This window comes from Equus asinus, chromosome 3 (genome assembly GCF_041296235.1).
Source record: "Equus asinus isolate D_3611 breed Donkey chromosome 3, EquAss-T2T_v2, whole genome shotgun sequence".
Taxonomy (NCBI): Eukaryota; Metazoa; Chordata; class Mammalia; order Perissodactyla; family Equidae; genus Equus; species Equus asinus.
The window spans coordinates 63262276-63282363 of NC_091792.1; the positions used below are offsets into that span (position 1 = coordinate 63262276).

At 39.8% G+C, this 20088-nt stretch overlaps 1 protein-coding gene across 1 annotated transcript in view; it reads right to left on the reverse strand.

Annotated features, from left to right (window-relative positions):
* EXTL3 (exostosin like glycosyltransferase 3) overlaps positions 1 to 20088 on the reverse strand; it is a 38224-nt gene continuing 18136 nt past the window's right edge. The window contains exons 3-5 of the mRNA XM_014843329.3: positions 15692 to 15836; positions 10891 to 11019; positions 1 to 587 (exon numbers count right to left, since the gene is read on the reverse strand). Of these exons, the coding sequence (XP_014698815.1) occupies positions 378 to 587; positions 10891 to 11019; positions 15692 to 15836 (484 nt within the window). The 3' untranslated portion in view covers positions 1 to 377. The remainder of the gene's footprint in view (positions 588 to 10890; positions 11020 to 15691; positions 15837 to 20088) is intronic.

Consider the following 20088-nt stretch of genomic DNA (forward strand, 5'->3'; position numbering starts at 1 on the left):
AAGCCTTGCATGGCAAATCTGAAACTTTATCTTTTTAAATAACAATAGTTCTTACTGAATTTAAAAACCACAAACCAGCTGTCCTGGGCTTATGAACTGTGTGAGTGACTCTCCAGAGTCCCCATGGTCCTCAGTGTAAGCTATCAGTCAGTGCCCTGTGTAGGGAACCCTGGTGTCCTCCAACCAGGGTTCCAGGCCCAGTGTGGCTGACTTCAAGAGAGAGGCAGCTATTTCCTTTTCACTCTTCCTGCCACTTCTCCCAGCAGAGGGTCTGGGCTGCCCACCCAGCAAATGTCCCTGAGGTCCTTCAATGTCTAGGAACCTTAGGATCCATCTCCCTCATTCTGCTCATCCTCTCCCCACAAACTGGAATGCCCCTAGATGAACTTGAAGCACTTGGTCTTGTCGTGGGGCAGGCGGGTCTTGAAGAGCACAGAGTCCACCCTGAATTGGGTGTACAGTAGGGGCATATAGCCATACACCTTGACAAAAAAGTTGATACATTTGTGCCGCTCGTGAAAGTGGGAATCATCATGTGACAGGGCCTGAGGGCATCCTGGGCATCGGAAAGTCCACCGTGAGGTCACCTGGGAAGAGGGAAGAAAGCACAGAGTGAGAATCACAGATGCTAATACTGACAGAAACTCTGCAGCTTAACTAAGCCGACACCTCCGTTGCCCCGGTGAAGACGCTGATACCACCTTCGCTCAAAGAGTGACTCAGGAGCCAGAGCCCAGCACTCTCTCCCAGCCATGCACGGATCTACATCATTAATAAGGGGGCTCTTTCCAAATGGCTTGTACTTAACAGCTATCCAAAACCTTAAAATGCTTAGTGTTCCCTGTCTCAGGAACTTTAAATCTACTATTTATTTTGGTTGCACAGCAAGATATAGGTATAAAGTTGTTCATTTCATCAGTTTTTAAGAGCAAAAAACTAGAAAATGACCCATCTAAAGGGGACTAGTTAGGGGCCGGCCCGTGGCCGAGTGGTTAAGTTTGGCATGCTCTGGTTCAGCAGCCCAGGTTTGGTTCCCAGACATGGACCTACACCACTCGTTGGCAGCCGTGCTATGGCAGTGACCCACATATAAAATAGAGGAAGACTGGCACAGATGTTAGCTCGGGGACAATATTCCTCAAGCAAAAAGAAGAAGATTGGCAACAGATGTTAGCTCAGGCTGACTCTTCCTCAAGCAAAGAGGAAGACTGGCAACAGATTTTCACTCAGAGCTAATCTTCCTCAGCAACAAAAAAAAAAGGTGGGAGGCACTAGTTAAACAATTATAAAATACTACACATCCATTAAAAATGGTGTTTAAGGGGCCAGCCCCATGGTTGAGTGGTTAAGTTCACACTCTGTGCTTCGGCAACCCAGGGTTTAACCAGTTCGGATCCGGGGCACGGATATGGCACTGCTCCTCAAGCCATGCTGAGGTGGCATCCCACATACCCTAACTAGAAGGACCCACAACTAAAAATACACAACTATGTACCAGGGGGCTTTGGGGAGAAAAAGGAAAAATAAAATCTTAAAAAAAAAAAATGGTGTTTAAGAAAATTATATTTAAAGACATGGGAAAGTGGTCATATTATAGTTTAGTAGTTATTATTATTGTGAAATGTCAAGCAATTAGAAAAGTATGAAGAATAATAGCTTCACCATCAACAATGTGGCAGACCAAATAACATTAAAAACTTCCTTAGCACAGAATACCTGAAAATGCAGGGTAAAATATATAAACCATCTCTTTAAATATATGGCTGAGCTTGTAATGAAAGAAATGAAATGAGATGTAATGAAAGAAATGAAATCCTCAGAGGCCAAAATAATGAAAAAGCCAGAATCCAGGGAGAGAGCCAGGAGCTTTGGTTTTCATCGGGCTGGGGAGGGAAGAGCCGCGAAACCAGATCGGAGACTTTGTGAAAGGCTGGGAGCAAACGGAAGGCTGCATGGGCTGGAGGCAGCCGCACCAAGAGAGATGGTAAAGAAATGTTTTCTTCTCGGTCTTGGTTCTAAGGGAAGGAGGAAACATCACCTCTGAGAATCTATAACCACAAGCTGGCCCTCACACGTGTGAGGCTAGAATTTATGTTACTCATGTGTCCTGAGAAGCCCCCAGGTGCTAACTTAGCTTAAACAGGTCTCAGGTAGGTCCTGACCCAGGCAAACAGAAGAAGCAAATGCAAATCCCCTCGTGTGTAGATTCAGGCCTCAAAGAAGTGCCATAAGGAAAACCCCACAGAATATGATCTCACAATCAAAAGTCACCAGAAAGGGAAGGAGCCACGTGAGGGAGAACCCGCAGAAACCACAGAATCAGACCCCAAAACATGGCAAAATAGTAGGACTATCAGATAATGACTGTAAGTCAATGTGTGTAATACGTACAGTGAAATTCAGAAAGATTAGAGTTTGATGGAAGGAAGAAGGGACTATCAAAAAAGTCCTAGCAGATATGAAAAAGAACCAAATAGAACAAAGAAATGAAAAATACATGAATTAATTAAATCAGACACACAATAGATGAGTGTGAAGAGAAAATGAGTGATGAAAAATATACTAAAATTAGTACCCAGAATGGAAAACAGTGACAAAAAGCTTTAAAAATATATGAAAGCAAGATTAAGAGACATGGAGAAGAGATACTGTATGATTCCGTTTATATAAAGTTCAAAACAGACAAAATTGATCCTGGAACAGAAAAAAGATATTGAGTTCCTGTCATTCTCCCAGCGGAACTCTCCTTCCTGCTCTCAGACCTGCAGCTTCTGCCTCCTGGAACCCAGGTCCTCTTCGCCCTGCCCTGCCACGGTGGAGGTGGTGTGGAAGAACCTCGTGTTCTGAGAACACTTGCCTGCTCACTCTCATCAGCGCCCTCCTGAGAACACTGCCTGCTCACTCTCATCAGCGCCCTCCTGAGAACACTGCCTGCTCACTCTCATCAGCGCCCTCTGCCTCTGGCATTTCTGCTGTGTGTATGCTGCAGGCTGGGAGGTTTAGGCTCAGGGAAGTTAGAGCTCTGGGCCAGGAGAGAGCAGATCCAGAAAGCTGGGAGGAACTGTACAAACTGGGCCAGGACAGCAGAACAGGACCGTCGCAGCAGTGACCACGGCAGAACAGACACACCTCCCCCTCCCATACCCTGCCCTGTCTCCTCCCGCGCTGGGTACTAACTGCAGCTGGGAGTCTGTCACCTGCTGTGCCCAGTGCTGTTCAAGCTCACTTGTGGAAGATGTTTTGTATCTACCCCTGTTCACTGAAGACCAAACACCGGCTTGGAGGGAGCTCGCACGTCTTGTTCCTCTACCTCTCCAGTTAGTAGGAATTGGGATACGGGAATTGCAGGACATAGTAGTAGTCTAAGGTTTTTAGGTTCTTGCCACAGAGGAACCATCTCTAAGCTCTCCAGGGTCCAGTGGTCGCTGCCAGGTCTTGAGGCTTTGTAGAGAGCACTTCCCTCTTACAGGCCCATCAGGGAAGCAGAACACCTGCTGTGTCTGGCCTCATTCCAGGGGTTTGGCCTGTGTCTTAGGCATGGACGACTCCTGCTCTAGCCAGCCTATCTGCCCTAGAGTCATGGAAGGTATCCCAAGAATATGGGAACTAGGAGTGACCACCCCCAGGCTTGAGGGCACACAGTTTTCTCACATATGGCTCTTTGTCATATCTTTTTTTTTTTTAAAGATTGGCACCTGAGTTAACAACTGTTGCCAATCTTCCTTTTTTTCTTCTGCTTTTTCTCCCCTAATCCCCCCAGTGCATAGTTATATATCTTAGTTGTGAGTCCTTCTAGTTGTGGCATGTGGGACGCCGCCTCAAGGTGGCCTGATGAGTGGTGCCATGTCCATGCCCAGGATCCAAACTGTGGAAACCCTGGGCCGCCACAGTGGAGCATGCAAACTTAACCACTTGGCCACGGGGCCGGCCCCATGTCATATCTTGTATTATTCTGCTACACAATCATTCTAGTTAAAAAAAAAAAAAAAGCACTGAGCAAAATAAGGAAATCTGAATAAACAATGGACTTCGATAAGATAAACTATCAATACTGGTTCATCAACAACAGGGGAGAGGCCGGGCCCATGGCCGAGTGGTTAAGTTCGTGCGTTCCTCTTTGGCCACCCAGGGTTTCGCCAGTTCGGATCCTGGGTGCGGACATGGCACCACTCATCAGGCCATGCTGAGGCGGTGTCCCACATGCCACAACTAGAAGGACCCACAACTAAAATATACAACTATGTACCAGGGGGCTTTGGGGAGAAAAAGGAAAAAACAGAATCTTAAAAAAAAAAAAAAAAAACCAGGGGAAACAGTAGAGGGGTATACGGGAATCTTGTACTATCTTCACAATTTTTCTGTAAATCTACATCTATTTTAGTATGAAAAATTTATTTTAAAAGTAAGTCATAGTGTTTAGGGATGCGTACTTAGGTGAAAAAAGTATGAAGAACCCTTAGTTGAAATCCCATTTCAAGAGGTGAAAGACCATTAGAGGGATGAAGGGACTGGATGAGTTCCCTAAAGCTGCTGTAACAAAGTACCCCAACTCAGTGACTTAAAAAAACGAATTTATTCTCTCATAGTTGTGGAGGCTAGAAGTCTGAAATCAAGGTGTCAGCAGGTCCGTCCTCCCTCTGAAGACTCTACGGAACAATCTGTCCCAAGCCTTCCTCTTAGCCTCTGGTGTTGCCAGCAACCCTTGGCGTCCCTTGGCTTGCAGACACGTCACTCCAGTCTCCGCCTCTGTCATCACGTGGTAGTGTTCTCCCCTAGTGTTTCTGCATCTGTCTCGCTTCTCCTATCATAAGGACATTAGTCATACTGGACTGAGAGCCCATCCTACTCCGGTATGACTTCATCTTAACTTGATTCTATCTGCAAAGACCCTATTTCCAAATAAGGTCACATTCACAAGTACCAGGTTTTAGGAATTGAACATATCTTTTTAGGGGACAAAATTCAACCCATGACAGTCTGCTCTCTCGCCTCCAAAATTTTATCTCCTTCCTCCATGCAAAATACATTCATATCAACATCTCCAAAAGTCTTAACCCATTCCAGGATCAACAGCTAAGTCCAAAATCTCATCTAAATATAATTAACTCAGAAAGTCCCAAATCTCTTCTAAATCATCTAAACTAGATATGGGTAAGACTGGATATGGTCCATCCTGGGATAAAATTCCTCTTCATCTGTGGACACGTGAAACCTAAAGAACAAGATTAGCTACTTCAAAAATACAATGGTGGGACAGGCATATGACAGACATTCCCATTTTAAAAAGGAGAAATAGGAAAGTAAAAAGGCGTCATGCGTCCCAAACGAGTCAGAGACCCAACAGGGGAAATCCCATTAGATTTCAAGGCCTGAGCGAAATCCTCTGTGACTGATGATCTGTCATCCTAGACTGCAGAGGTGGGGGAAGCAGCCCTGAGGAGATGGCATCACCCTCTGGAACGAAAGAGTGGTTCTGCTCCTGGGACCAAACCCTTTGGACCATTGATGACAGAAGTCCCACTGGCCTCCGAGCCACTCTCAAAGCCTCTCCTTTCACTTATCCCAGCCAACATATTACAGCCAAGTAGCTCTATTGGCCCACATCCTGCCTGTAGAATCCCAGAAGTTTGACAGTCTCCCTTCATTTCATCCTGTCTGTCCTCTTCAGTTCAAGCTCGCCATGTTTCTGAGTTCAGGAGGCTAGAAGTCAGAAATCAAGGTGCTGGCAGGGCACTGCTCTCTCTGAAGCACCAGAGATCACTGGGGCACGGACACCAGTACCACAGATCACTGGGGCACGGATGCCAGCACCGCAGATCACTGGGACACGGACGCCAGCACCGCAGATCACTGGGGCACGGACGCCAGCACCGCAGATCACTGGGGCACGGACGCCAGCACCACAGATCACTGGGGCACGGATGCCAGCACCACAGATCACTGGGGCACGGATACAGCACTGCACATCACTGGGGCACGGATACAGCACTGCACATCACTGGGGCACGGATACAGCACTGCACATCACTGGGGCACGGATACAGCACTGCACATCACTGGGGCACGGATGGAACTGATGTGCAATGAAAACTGGGTATGAGAGAAAAATGAAATCAGGACCCTATCTCACACCAAACACAAAAATCACTTCCAGAAGGGTTAATGATTTAAATACAAAAGAGCAAAACCTAGAACTTTTAGAAGAGTATGGAGGAGAGCATCTTTAAGACCTGGGGCAGTGAATATTAACGAACAACTACAAGCATCAACACTGACTAGGCTCACAAACAGATTATTGAGTTTTCAAAAAGCTAAATGCAGAGGAATGCTGTAAGTTTGATTTCACTTATATAAAGTTTAAAAAAGCAATCATTTAGGGATTAAATACATATATGTTAAAACCATTCTTTTAAAGGGGGGAACGGAAGGGAATTTTTAAAACAAAATCCAGGATCGCAATTAGCAATAAAGGGAAGATGCAAGATGGGATTATGGAGGTGCACATACAATGGGTGGATATCGAAAATGTTAAACTTCATTATTCTGAGTATCATTTTTATTGCAGGGTGTTTGATTAAGGACGGTATACATTAAAGAACTATATATGGCTACACATATATAAAGAAAGTACTTATAGATACATATATGAAACACTTGCTACTAGTGGTTTAAAATATGTGAATGAAATATTATGTTTTTTAAAAAGGTAAAAATATAACATGCATACCTATCAGTTTTGTCAAATATTAACATTTTGCCCTATTTGTTTCAGACTACATATTTTTCTTCTTTTTTTTTTAAAGAAAAAAAACGTTACAAATAGAGTTGATGCCTTGTGTCACCCTCCGTCCTTCCATTCCTCCCCTGCTAGGTCACGGGGTACATGCACCTGCAATTATACCACTAATACCAAACTTTCTTCAAAACCCATGTACCATAGTGTACACCCACCCGCACTGCATTATAGCTGCAATTTCTACACATCCTAACACTTAGTACTATCACCCTTTCATTTCTGCTCATTTGATGGGTATAAACTGTACCCAATTGCTTTAATTTACATTTTCCTGATTATTACAGAAGTTCAGCAACTTTCTACCCGTTTATCAGTCATTCGGGTTTCCACTTTATTACACTGCTTTTTTATATACTTTACTAATCTGCTGAGTTGTCTTTTTTTCTCACCTGGAAATTCTTTATTCTGGGTATTAAGTCTTTGTTATTTATAGGCAATGTAAATATCCCAGTCTGTGGCTTGTTTTTCCATATACAGAGTTTTCTTGAAAAATTTTTTAATTTTAGTGTATTCAAACCAATCTTTCCCTCTATATTTTGCACTTTTTGTTTCTTAATATATTTCTCTTTGGCTATAATCACAAAAATACTTCTGTAATTTTGTTTTTATTAGAAGATTTAAAGCTTGCTATTCACATTTGGCTCATTAATCCATCTGGAATTGACTTTGTGTGTAGTGCGAGATGCATTTCTTTCTCACAGAGATAACCAATTATCCCAGCGCTCACTCGTAAACACCGCCTTTATCATATATCAAGTTTCCATATGTGCACAGGGCTGTGTCTGGACTTGACTTTGTATCATTGGTTTGCCAAGCCCTGTGCCAATATCACATTGTCTTAATTATGTATTTTATCACCATATCATGATTTCTGACAAGGCAAGTCCACATCTTCTTCACTAGTGTCTTGGCTATTCTGGTCCTTTGCCTTTCGATAAAAATTTGAGGATCTGTTTATCAAGCTCCACACCAAACCAAATTAAGCATCCTAAAAGGATTTTGATTAGAGTTACATTGAAATTCTAGATTTGGGGAGAACTAGCATCCTGCTGATACAGTCTCCTCTTCCATGAATACAGATATGATCTCTATCTCCATTTACTTAGTGGGTAACCTTGTCTTATTACTAACTTGAGTGGGAATTTCTAAAGTTTCATCATTAAGCTTAATGTTTGCTGTAGTATTCATGTCTCAATAAATTCTGGAAAACTCACATTTTTTTCAAAATTGCCTCTCCCTCATTCTCTTTATTCTTCCCTTCTTGGTTTTGTGTTGGACCTTTTTATATCTTCCATGTCTCTTAATCTCTCTTTCTTATTTTCCATCTCTTCCTATCTTTGTAATACTTCCTCAGAAATTTCTTCAGATTTATCTTCTAGGTTATTAATTTTCTCTTCAGCTATGTTTAATCTTTTCATCCCATTCATGGACATTTTCATTTTAATAACTATAATTTTCATTTCCAGTAGTTCTATTTGCGTCTTTCAAATCTGCTTGTTCTTTTTTCTTAGTAATTTGTTGGGGCTTTTTTGTTTTCAATTCTTTAGTTTTTATATTTGGTCATTTTAAACCTACTTATTTTACAGTCTATCCAGTTGTTTTATTATCTGGAATTCTTAGAGAACCAACCTTACTATTTGTCATGTCTTTTAATTTTTCCTCATTTTGTTTCCTCATGTGACTGGTAATTTTGGATTTCAAGCTCATCTTCAATAAAGCTTTATCTGTGGGCATCCTATGTGGCTGGAGGTGAAGGAATGTCTCTTTATAGCAGTTTTTGGTCTTATTCTGTCAAATAGTCAAAGGATATCAATTGCTAGGGCCAATTTTCATATAGCATGAGTCCCCAAGCCCATGGAGGTTCAGACTATTTTAAAATTCTCAATCTATGCTTTTCCCCCCTACCCTCCAGAATCCAGGTTAAAATAAACAAGTTGCCTGGGGCAATAATGGTAGGAGATCTCAGCTCTAATTCTCTGCCACTTTAAAAGGCCCAAAGGTTCTTCACTTTTTTTCAGTATGAGTGATAACACCCAAGCCTCTGGAAGACTAAGTTAACAGCACCCTACCCAGGGTAGCCACAGTGACACCTCTCACATGCTTGCCACTCTTTTAGTTACTCCTTCCTTTCCAGCAATTCTTTTACTTCTTTATAAGCCCAACTACACAATGAACAAAAATGTTTGTTACATGCAGTGAAGGGGTTTTTAGGTTATCCAGGCCACAATATTGCCAGAACCAGAAAATTTACTGTCAGGTGTTTGAAAAGCAAACTACCAAAAATATATATATTTAAAAAAAATAAAAATAAAAAAGCCATGACCACAGGTAGGGAACCAGAGAACCAAAAGAAATATGCCAAAAGGCTTGAATAATTTTTATTTATTTTTCAATATGTCTATCTTTTCCCAAATAATTTTTAAATTATTATTACTATTATAAATTGAGGTAAAAAATTTAAATTGAATGGCCCAACCTATAATTTATAGCTAAAGAGTAAGCATCACATATAGCCAATATAGCCATTCCGATGGGTTCTGCCCAGGTCTCCACAACTGAAACTGAGGCAGGAGTACAGGCCAGTGCTCAAAGGAACAGCTCACCTCAGAGCCAAACCCTGAGGGAGTCAGGATTTCCACAGTCCCCTTCGAAGGACACCACTGGTCTCCTCGCTTCCTCTCACTCACTGGCAGTTCTCCTAGAACTCTTCTGGCTCACACTTAACAATGAATTACTACTTGCCCCACCAGCTCTCACTGAAACAGGAGATGGTTGTCAAGAATTCAGAGAAGGATATTATCAAGAAGCATCTATGTCCAGTATTCTCCTTTGTCCCCCCGTGCCTAAAAATCTTCCTCCTCATCCTAGATGCCAGCATCCAACCTCAGGGGAAAGCTCCTTAACCTGCAAATGACTCCATTTGGTACTAAAAGTTATTTTATACTGATGTTTTCACTGAAGCAGTGATTCCCAATTTTTTTTTTTCTTTTTGAGGAAGATCAGCCCTGAGCTAACATCTGCTGCCAATCCTCCTCTTTTTGCTGAGGAAGACTGGCCCTGAGCTAACATCCGTGCCCATCTTCCTCTACTTTCTATGTGGGATGCCTACCACAGCATGGCTTGTCATATGCGGTGCCATGTCCGCAGCCAGGATCCGAGCCAGCAAACCCCAGGCTGCCAAGAAGCGGAATGTGCGAACTTAACCGCTGTGCCCCGAGGCTGGCCCCGAGAGCTTTCACTTGTATGAACCTGCAATGATGCTGTAAAGGGTGATAGAACTGGTCTTTTTGTGTGCTTAGTATGAAATTGGTCAAATCTATTCAGCAACTCAAAGACAAAAACAGATTTCTAGAATTCTGAGAGTACTTTTGTTTTTGTTTTTGAGTAAATACCTTACATAGTACTTACTTATGTGCCAGGCACTATTCTTAGAGCTTTATATGCATTAACTAAAAAATTCTTGAATTTTTTGTGCCATGGACACCCCCTGCTCTGGATTGGCAGTCTGGTGAAATCTGTGGACTCCTCCTCAGGCTGTTTTTAAATGCATAAAACAAAATACATGAGATTACAAAGGAAACAAATTACACTGAAGTAGAGTAATGTATGTGCTCTTTTATTAATCGATTAAGTAACAAGATTTAGGGGAAAGTTACTAACTACTATAATTTCAAAGCAGTGATAAACATAAATAATACTTTGAGATGTGGCAACAAATGTAATGTGATAGGAAAATATCTGTGACTTCTATTGGTGACAAATCACAGTTACTGCAATACTCTTATGAACTGTAGCCTGTTTCATAACTAATGGCAATGCTAAATTCCATTAAGATACTAGTAAAAATTAAAGATGCAACCTTTTTCCCATCCAAGTTCCAAACCCTCTGAATTCTATCTATTCTATTAGGAGTGAAGAGGCCCTGTATTAACAACTCACTTAACCCTAAGCCCATCCTATTTGGTTCGTGGTATCATTATCCGCATTTTAGAGATGAGGACTCTGAGGTATGGTGAGTTACATACTGCACCACTGAAAAATAAGTGAATCAAATATGCATGCACCCCCAGTCCTATAAGTAGTGGGACCCTCACCTTGATGGGGGGTTTCCGAGTGATGTGGGAGACAAGGAAGTTCATGGCAATGTCCTCACAGTTGATGTATTCATCCACCATATCCCGGATGGCCTGGGGCATCACGTAAGAATACAGGTAGGCATAATACTGTCAGGGGTAGAAAAACAATCACATATTCTGTTAGAGGCCACAGTTCCTTCTGGCTTTTAGCAAAAATATGCATGGATCTAGGGGTTGTTAGGAAATTGGGGGGAGGGGGCGGAGGTTGGGTGTGGCAATCACTGGGAAGCACTACTGGCATTTAGGGAGTTGGGGCCAGGGATGTTAAACATCCTGCATGGCAGATCTTCTGCAATGAAGAATTATCCCATCCAAATTGCCATTATCGCCCCTTTGAGAATCAGAATTTCATTTCATCTCCTTGGTACCTCAGTGATTTTGCAACAATATAAAGATTTGCCAAATTAGTTCAGACACTGGTTCATCTGAACAACATTCTATCTCTGACAATGGCAATAAGGGACAACTGAGGGGAAAGCTTGGTGATCTTCTAAGACCTCAGTAAGTCACTGAGCCATGAAACATCCAGTTCTTCAGTGCCTCACTTAAGGATTCTAGAATCTGAGCACTTCTTACCATCACCACTAGCTACCCCTTGCTCTAAGCCACCATCATCTCTTGCCTGGATTATTTGTATAGTCTCTTAAGATAGTCTCTCTGCTGCCATATTTTCTTCCCTACAGTCCATTTTCAGCACAGCAGAGTGATCATGTTAAAACACAAGTCCAACTGAGCATGTCACTCCTTTACTCCAAACCACTCAATGGCTCCCTACTTCACTCAGAGGGGAAAAAAGCCTAAGTTCTTACGGTGTCCTGCCAGGGCCACAAAGTGGTGTGCTGAAGCTGGCTCACACCTGCTATGAATGTCAACTACTAAATTTTCAGTAATTTTCTGAGACTATGTAGGAATTTTGTGAGCTTGTTATGAAAAACAGTCATTATTAAAAATAGAATTACATAAACTTTAATGAGTTATATTAAAAACCAATAAATATCTCAAGCTCATGACTTCTTAATTAGTTTGTTACAGATTATCATTGTTTATGGCATTTTACTGTTAACTTCAGATTATTCATGTCTGTCATATGTGTATAGTGAAAATACTACATATAATAGTGTGCAATTACCCATCTCTTCCCAACTACATGTACAGTGACTCATGTCAATAACTTGAAATCAGTCACAGTAAGAATATTTATACTGCAGAAATAGGCAAATGCTATAAAACAGGACACACGTTAACTGGGATGTGTTGCAATATGCAGCTGATGAATGAAGAGGTGAGGTGCCCAATAAAAATGACTTATATATTTTATTACCTTAAATAGTAGAATCTATGTAGTAAAATAATAATCATAAAATTTTTATAGCACACAGTGGTTCGCTGGTTATCTTGTGGCAAAGTACTTAAGAGATAGTGAACTTAAAAGATGAATTATATGTTTTTTCTTTTACAAAAAGGTGATTAAAGTTTGTTGACTCTTTAAATGGTCAGTGGCTATCATCAGTATGCTAATGAGAATATATTTATTAATTAAACATAATCCATATCTTCATCAAGGGAAAAATACCATAACAAGAAGGAAGAACAGCCTTTAAAAAATATAGAGAAAGCATTATGAAAACAAATTTTCAGAAGTATTTCCACCACTTTGTGATTTTGATGCCAAAATCATTTATGAAAATCCATAAAAACTTTCATATCTATACATTTTTAAAAACAGAAAAATCTGTTTAAAATTCTTCTAAATGAAAAGTTTCAATGAATTTAGAACCTACTCTAAAACATGAAAATGTAACACCTTCTCATTAGTTTGCTAAAAAAATTGAATGGCATCATAGAAGATGAAAATTCTAATCCAACTGCAACAAAATGTTACCAAACTGGTGGATGAGTAACACGGCACAGTAAGCACAGCAATAAGGCATTTCTTCCAAGGACAGTGATTAGAACCAAGTATTATAAATATGCTTAATTTAGAAATTGACCTGACTTGCCATAACTCAGTGTCAAATCAAGATTTTAAAAACAGTAAAGTATATTCAATCATATTGCTTTCACTAAAATGTAAGTTTAATGAGAATATTATTTTCAAACTTTATTTCATTTTTATCTCAACCTTATAAAAATTCCTATACATACATTAGTACACACATATATATGATCTATAAGTAAATATAAATATTTGTGAGATATAGGTTCAAAAATTTTTATTTATAGGCAGTTATAATCAAAAACCTTGACTGCTCTAGATTAGGGATGACCAACTTAATTGTTTTCAAGGACCAAACAAGTAGGTAAATAAAAAAGTGACATTTTAAAGGAATGAGCATAAAAAATAGTCGTCGGACCAATAAGCGCACACATGCCCATCTACAGGGAGCAGTGGTTGTGCAGCTCCAGCCAGTTGGTACTAGGCAGGAATGCTGCCCCAGGACAACCTGATCTTTGTTTTCATTGAGGTCCAGATCTTTTTGTAAAATCCTCTGATTTTTAAAACCTGGCAGTGTACTAGATAGCACTGGGAGGCTAAACACACATTTCTGTAAGCCACAGAGGGCTTGAGAGCTGCTAGTTTGTAACCTTTGCTCTAGATTTTCAAACAGAAAAAATCTAAGTTTTATTAAGTAAATTATTCACTACTTGAAAGGAAAGAGATCTGACTATTGTAACTTTTAAAAAACAATCAGAGAATTTGAGAAGGCAGACTTTTCAGAAGACAAGTAAAGTCTCAAGGTGTGAAGAGACACTGCTAAAATCAGTGGCTCTTTCTCAGAGAAGCAGTGTGAAAATAAATGGCTCCTAGTTAGGTATGTTGCTTAGCCAGATGCTCTCTAATTCTACTTGCAATCCCTACCCCAGCCAACACCCACTCAAGTTTGGAAAATAAGCACAAGGGCAAGGGTCAAGAATGGGATGAGTATACCAGTCTCACACATTAAGTTTCAAAAAGGCAAAAAAAATGCTGACGGTTTAATGACTTCTTAGGCTGGTTCAAAATGTCCCTAGTAAGATGACTTTCAAGGTTCTATTTGAGGTCACTTACAAACGCCACCGTCTAAGATATGGAATATATGAGGGACAAAAGATTTGAGGGAGTTGGGGGAGAGATGATGGGCTTTTAGGGGAAAAGTTCAGTTTGAAGTATCTGAGGGACATACAGAGGATGTCCTGAAAACAATTAAATACACATCGAGTACAGATTTCAGGGAAACACCTACGCTGGAATAGAGATACAGAAATCACCAGCTTGTAGGTGCAAAGAAAAGCCACAAGATCTTGAGAGTGTGAGAGAACGTCTAGGGAAAACACAAAGAAGAGCACTAGATGGAAGCTGGAAGCCTGGGTGTTTCAACATTAAGGGGAAAGACAGTGTGGTGAAGGGGTCTTCCACGAGGGTAATGAAGTCGCCTGGAAAGACAAAAGGCCTACAGTGGAGATCAGGAAGAGGGGCCAGGTGCCAAGGTCTTTGATTACCATGAGGGAATGATTAGAAGGTGACAGATGGCAGCAACAAGACAGATGGCAGGAGCCTCAAATGAGATTTTATCTGACAGTCGAGAAGTAATTGAGAAGTTGAGAAGTAAATGTCTAGACATGTCATTGGTAAGCAATGAAAATGGTTCTCTACATCTTCCCTGATCCAAAGTATAAATCTGGGAAAATTAGTAGCCTCAATCATTGTCCCTGGAAGAAATACAGAAACAAGCTAAAGGGAAGCATGGTGCTCAGAGAAAGTCAGGTTTCAATCATGTCAAGGAGATAGAGGAGGTCTTTTGTGAAGCAGGGGGTGTAGGCAATTTGGCCATCTCAGAATAGGGATTAGGGGTTCTTCAGAGCCCAGAGGAAGGACTTGGGAGGGAAGGCACTACCCAATGAAAATATAATGTGAGTCACACACGTCATTTTAAGTTTTCTAGTAGCCACATTTTTAAAAAGTAAAAAGAAACAGTAAAGTTAATTAGTAATATATTTTATTTAACCCAGTGTATCCAAAATAATTGCATTATAGCATACAATCACTAAAAAAAGTTGAGATAGTTTACATTCTTTCTTTCGTGCTATGCTTTCAAAACCTGGTGTGTACTTCACACTTACAGCACATCTCAATACTGACCAGTCATCTTTCAAGTACTCAACAGCTACATGTGGCCAGTTGCTACTTTATAGAACAGACGAGCTATAAAGGGAAGATGAGTCAGAAGCAAAAAAACAGAAGAGCTTAGCAATAACATGAAAGGAGTAACAACGGGAGGGGTTTGCATTTTGGATATTCAATGACAACTGAGATGTCAGGCATGGTGAAAGTTACAAGCTCTAAGGAATCAAACAGAACTTGAAGAACTACAATAGATATGGTGGGGCTTGGGATAGTGGTGGTTAGCCTCAGTCAGAAGAATGCCAGGTTCAGCCTTCTGTTGGCCAGGCTACATATGGGATGAGAATGTTGAAACCAGATGGTATTTTAGCCCAGTGCTCTCAGTTTTACAGAGGGAAAGCCAATGTCCAGAAAGATGAACTGATTTTTCTAATGGCCTAGGTGCAATTGTACAGGCAGCCTCCTCATCCTGATTTTTTATTCTAGAGTTGCTCTAAGCATCATGATTACTATCTTTAAAAACAGAAATAACTTACTTCTGGCATAGCAGGAACATATAAAAAGCATTAGCAGAGCTAACTTTAGGACAGCATTTCACTACCACACAAAGCTTAACTCTTACCAAGTTCGTGCCATTCTTAGCAAGCTTTTTCTTACCTTGTGAAAGAAGGCAGCACCTGTCAGCACCATGGACAGCTCACAGGAGTAGTTGGAGTTGTAGAGCCAGGACTGATGAGGGATGTCCCATGCATGGTAACGGCCAGGGAAACCCACAATGCGGTCCCGTGCTTCTCTCCACACCCTCAAAAACACATGTATATGCACACATTTGAGTACAAAGCTCAAAGATTAGCAGAAATGTTTAAATTTATTATTTAAATGTTTAAATTAATTATTGCCTCTAGCTTGCAGGCTCTGGCCCTTGGGCTGTTACTTCATTTTCCTTTTTTTAATTTTAAATACAAAATCCATTACAACGCACACAGGATAAAAACAAATAAACAGTGTCACATATAGGTTCCTCAATAAGCCCCTGCTTATTGCTCCTCTAATTTCTGGCAGCTGCATCTCTCCAGCCCTTACAGAAAGAACAACCTGGAGTAACATGGGAAGGAGCTAAGTCAGGGGTCTCCAAAGTGGGGTATGCACAGCAATCTGCTAAGAAGCAGGAGGAAGATATCAATTTCTATTTCTATTTACTTTTAATCTTAATTTCTTTTAAAAAGTTTTGTTTTTAGTAAGCGTGATATATTAGTACAGTGGGACTTGGATATAATTTATGTATGTTGCATACTTTTCTTTTACTGAGAGGTACACCATCAAAAAAAGCTTAGAGACCACTGGTCTAAACACAGAAGACTGTCACCTGGAGTACAGCAGACTTAACTCCTGATCTGCACAGAGCTGAGGGATAAACCTGCACCATGAAAAGAATGGGTCTGCAGGACCACATACAAATTGAAGATTTCATAAATTCAAAAAACAAACTGAGAATTTAATGTGTCACCAGAGTAAACTTTCATATCATCCCCAAATTTATAAGTAAGGTAGAACAAATAAAATCAGTTACCCAGCTTCACAGGCTAAAGTCACAGAGCTGACAGCACTTACGCTCCACGAACCCTACAGCCCTGAAGAAGTACTTCAGGAGGTCCGTAAACAATGAACCATCACTTCCCCACCCCACCTCACCCCCAAATGGAGATTCAAACTGCCTGAGAAACTCTCTCATCACTTACATGGAACTTTAATTTGTAAAACACATAAGATTTCACTTCAAAAGAGTTCCTCTCCTATTAAGTTTGAAAGCAACAACTCTAGTCCAATAGATGAGAAACCACAACTTCTATCACAACATAAGTCTTCTAGATGGGTTTTCTGATACTTCCCACCCAAATCCCTACTTCTATCCTAATTGATCTCCTAAAATTGACTCCAAATTACTAAACTAAAAAGGTCTAAGATGTTTCCATAATATATCTGACACTTACAAGATGTTAAGAATTGATAATAAATACCACTGGCCTATCCAATTTTTATATCACTACTCCTGAAAATACTCTCTCTTCAAATGCCTATTGCTCCTACTAGCCCTGAAATAGCAGAAGAAAGAATGAGAAACTGAGTATTGCAGTTATCTGATCTGCCTGATTAAGTCAATATAAGGCAGAGTCTCATTTGCTACATGATATCAAAAGGTAACATATCTAATTTGTTAAAGGTTGTCAACTAAGAGATGGTCGACTGGTTGATGGGTGTTAATTATCTACTAAATAATAAGGAAGAAAATCAATGTGGAAGCACAGATACAAGATAAACTCAACTTACAGAAAGGCTTAAATAAATTCTTGGGACGATGCATCAAGAGTTTTAGATAGTAGGGTTTCAATGGATATTTGAAAGTTAGGCATTTAAAAATATCAATTATAAACAATGCTACCAATTTACATATAAAAGTGTGGCACATAATCAGTTCCTTAACATTATATTCCAACTTACGCTGCAATAAATATTTTTAACCTATGTGCCGTATCATAGATCATGCTTTGGCATACCTTAACTTTAATGAATTATTCTTTAAACGTGTTAATGTTCTAATTACCTACACATTATGTTAGGAAAAAAGTTCCAAAGGTAATTTTATAGCTCAAACTTAAAAACAAAGAAAATTCACTGGATAATTTCAACTTCGCAAACAACTAAAGACAAATTTAAAACTAACGAAATCAAGACACTATTCCACTGAAGAATTTGAATCATGAGTAATAGTCTTCTGTTAACATTTCAAATTTAAATACTATTACCTTTGAAATAAGTGCATCAGTTCAACCTTCTCACGGTATGAACTTTGGCACATCATTTACCACATCATTTCCACATTAGCAGAGTCAGTTAAATAAAAAAATAAAAATAAAAAAACTATTGACAGCCCAAATACTATGTATTTTAAATAAAGATGACATATTTTTGTGCAAGTCTGTGCAACTCAAAACAATTTTTTAATGAGTTACCTGAATGAAGCAAAAGGTCATGTTACTATTCATGTTTAATTTTAAACTGATTTTCTGATCTGCAAAACTTAGGCAGAATGGTTTTGAATAAAGATCAGTAAATATTGAAAATATTACAGTACATTAAAGTAATATGGACTTTATCATACAAAGAGACATTCCTATCCTTGTTGATTATACTTCCATGTTTTTTCCTCTGGTTTGTTAAGAAGCAGAGGATTTGAAACACAATAGGAAAACAAAGTGTAAAATCAACTAATAATCAAAGAATGTATAAAAAATATAAAGTGAGAATTTGCTCCCTATCTAAAACAAGTTTCTTTTCCAAATCCCATGTTTCTTAAATTACAACAATATGTAAGCATTTTCCTCCTCTCCAAAATAAAATATTAAGGAACCTATACCAAACCATGGTAAAGGAAAAAGGTATTTCTTAGCTCCCTTTGAAAAGGAAAACTCATAAAGCAGAGCCATGAAGTGTAGAAAAACAGATCAACATCAGATCCAGTGGTGGCATTCAAAAGTTCTGGTCTAAGATAACAGACATAACAACAGACCAAAAAAAGGATACAGGACAAGAAACCCACCTTCCAGTCCACAATCCCACACCTCCTCTTAAACTTACACTATCTCCTTTTCTTTTTTCAAAATAAAGTTTGGGATATAAGTCACATACCATAAAATTCACTCATTTAAAAATGTACTATTCATTGAATTTTAGTGTATTCATAGAGCTGTGCAACCATTACCACTACCTAATTTCAGAACATTTTCATCACCTCAAAGGAAACCCCATAGCCGTTAATAGTCGTTCCCCATTCCCCTCTCTCCCCAGCCCATGACAACCACTAATCTACTTTCTGTCTGCATGGATTTGCCTATTGTGGACATTTCACATAAAGAAATTCATACGATATGTGGATTTTGTGACTGGATTCTTTCACTTAGCCCATTTTCAAGGTTCATCCATGTTGTAGCATGTATCACTACTACATTCCTTTTATTGCCAAATAATATTCCATTGTATAGATAGATCACATTTTGTCTATCCATTCATCAGTTGATGGACATTTGGGTTGTTCACACTTTTTATTTCTTTGATAACTGATTTGTGTGTGTGTGGCAAAATATATGTAACAAAATTTACAATTTTAGGGGCCAGCCGGGTGGCACTAGAGGTTAAGTTCGCACGTTCTGCTTTGGCGGCCCAGGGTTCACCAGTTTGGATCCAGGGTGCAGCCTATGCACTGCTTGTCAAGCCATGCTGTAGCAGGCGTCCCACATACAAAGTAGAGGAAGACGGGCACAGATGTTAGCTCAGGGCCACTCTTCCTCAGCAAAAAGAGGAAAATTGGTGGCAGAAGTTAGCTCAGGGCTGATCGTCCTCAAAAAAAAAAATTACAATTTTAACCATTTTTAAGTGTACAGTTCAGTGGCAACAAGTACATTTACATTGTTGTGCAACCATTACCACCATTCATCTCCAGAACTGTTTCATCTTCCCAAACTGAAAATCTGTACCCATTAACCACTAACTCCCCATTCCTGCCTTCCTCCAGCCCCTGGTAACCACCACTCTACCTTCCATCTCTATGAATTTGACACTCTTGATAGCTCATTAAGTAGAATTATATATTTATTGTTTTCAGTTGTTTATACTTGTTGACTATTATAAATAATGCTGCTATAAACATTCATGCACTGCTTTCCGTATGCACATATGTTTTCAATTCTCTTAGGTCCTCTTTATCAGTCCCTTAAGAATATATCTGCCTCTTTCTTTGCTGCATCAGCTGAAGTTAGCCAAGATCCATGTTATCCTTTGCCACAGGGAGGAATCTTGTTATATCTGCCCTTTCCTTTTGAAACTAAGTCTGTTTCATTCCCACTCAGGTGAAATAAACAAATTGAGGAGATTAATCAGAGAAGGCTTTTAGAGCAAAGGATGCCCAAACAAATGAGAAATGAGGGCCATAAAAGGTTAGGATGTGCAGCCAGAGATAATGCGCCAGTTCCATAACCAGAAGCTAAACCTCAAATTTC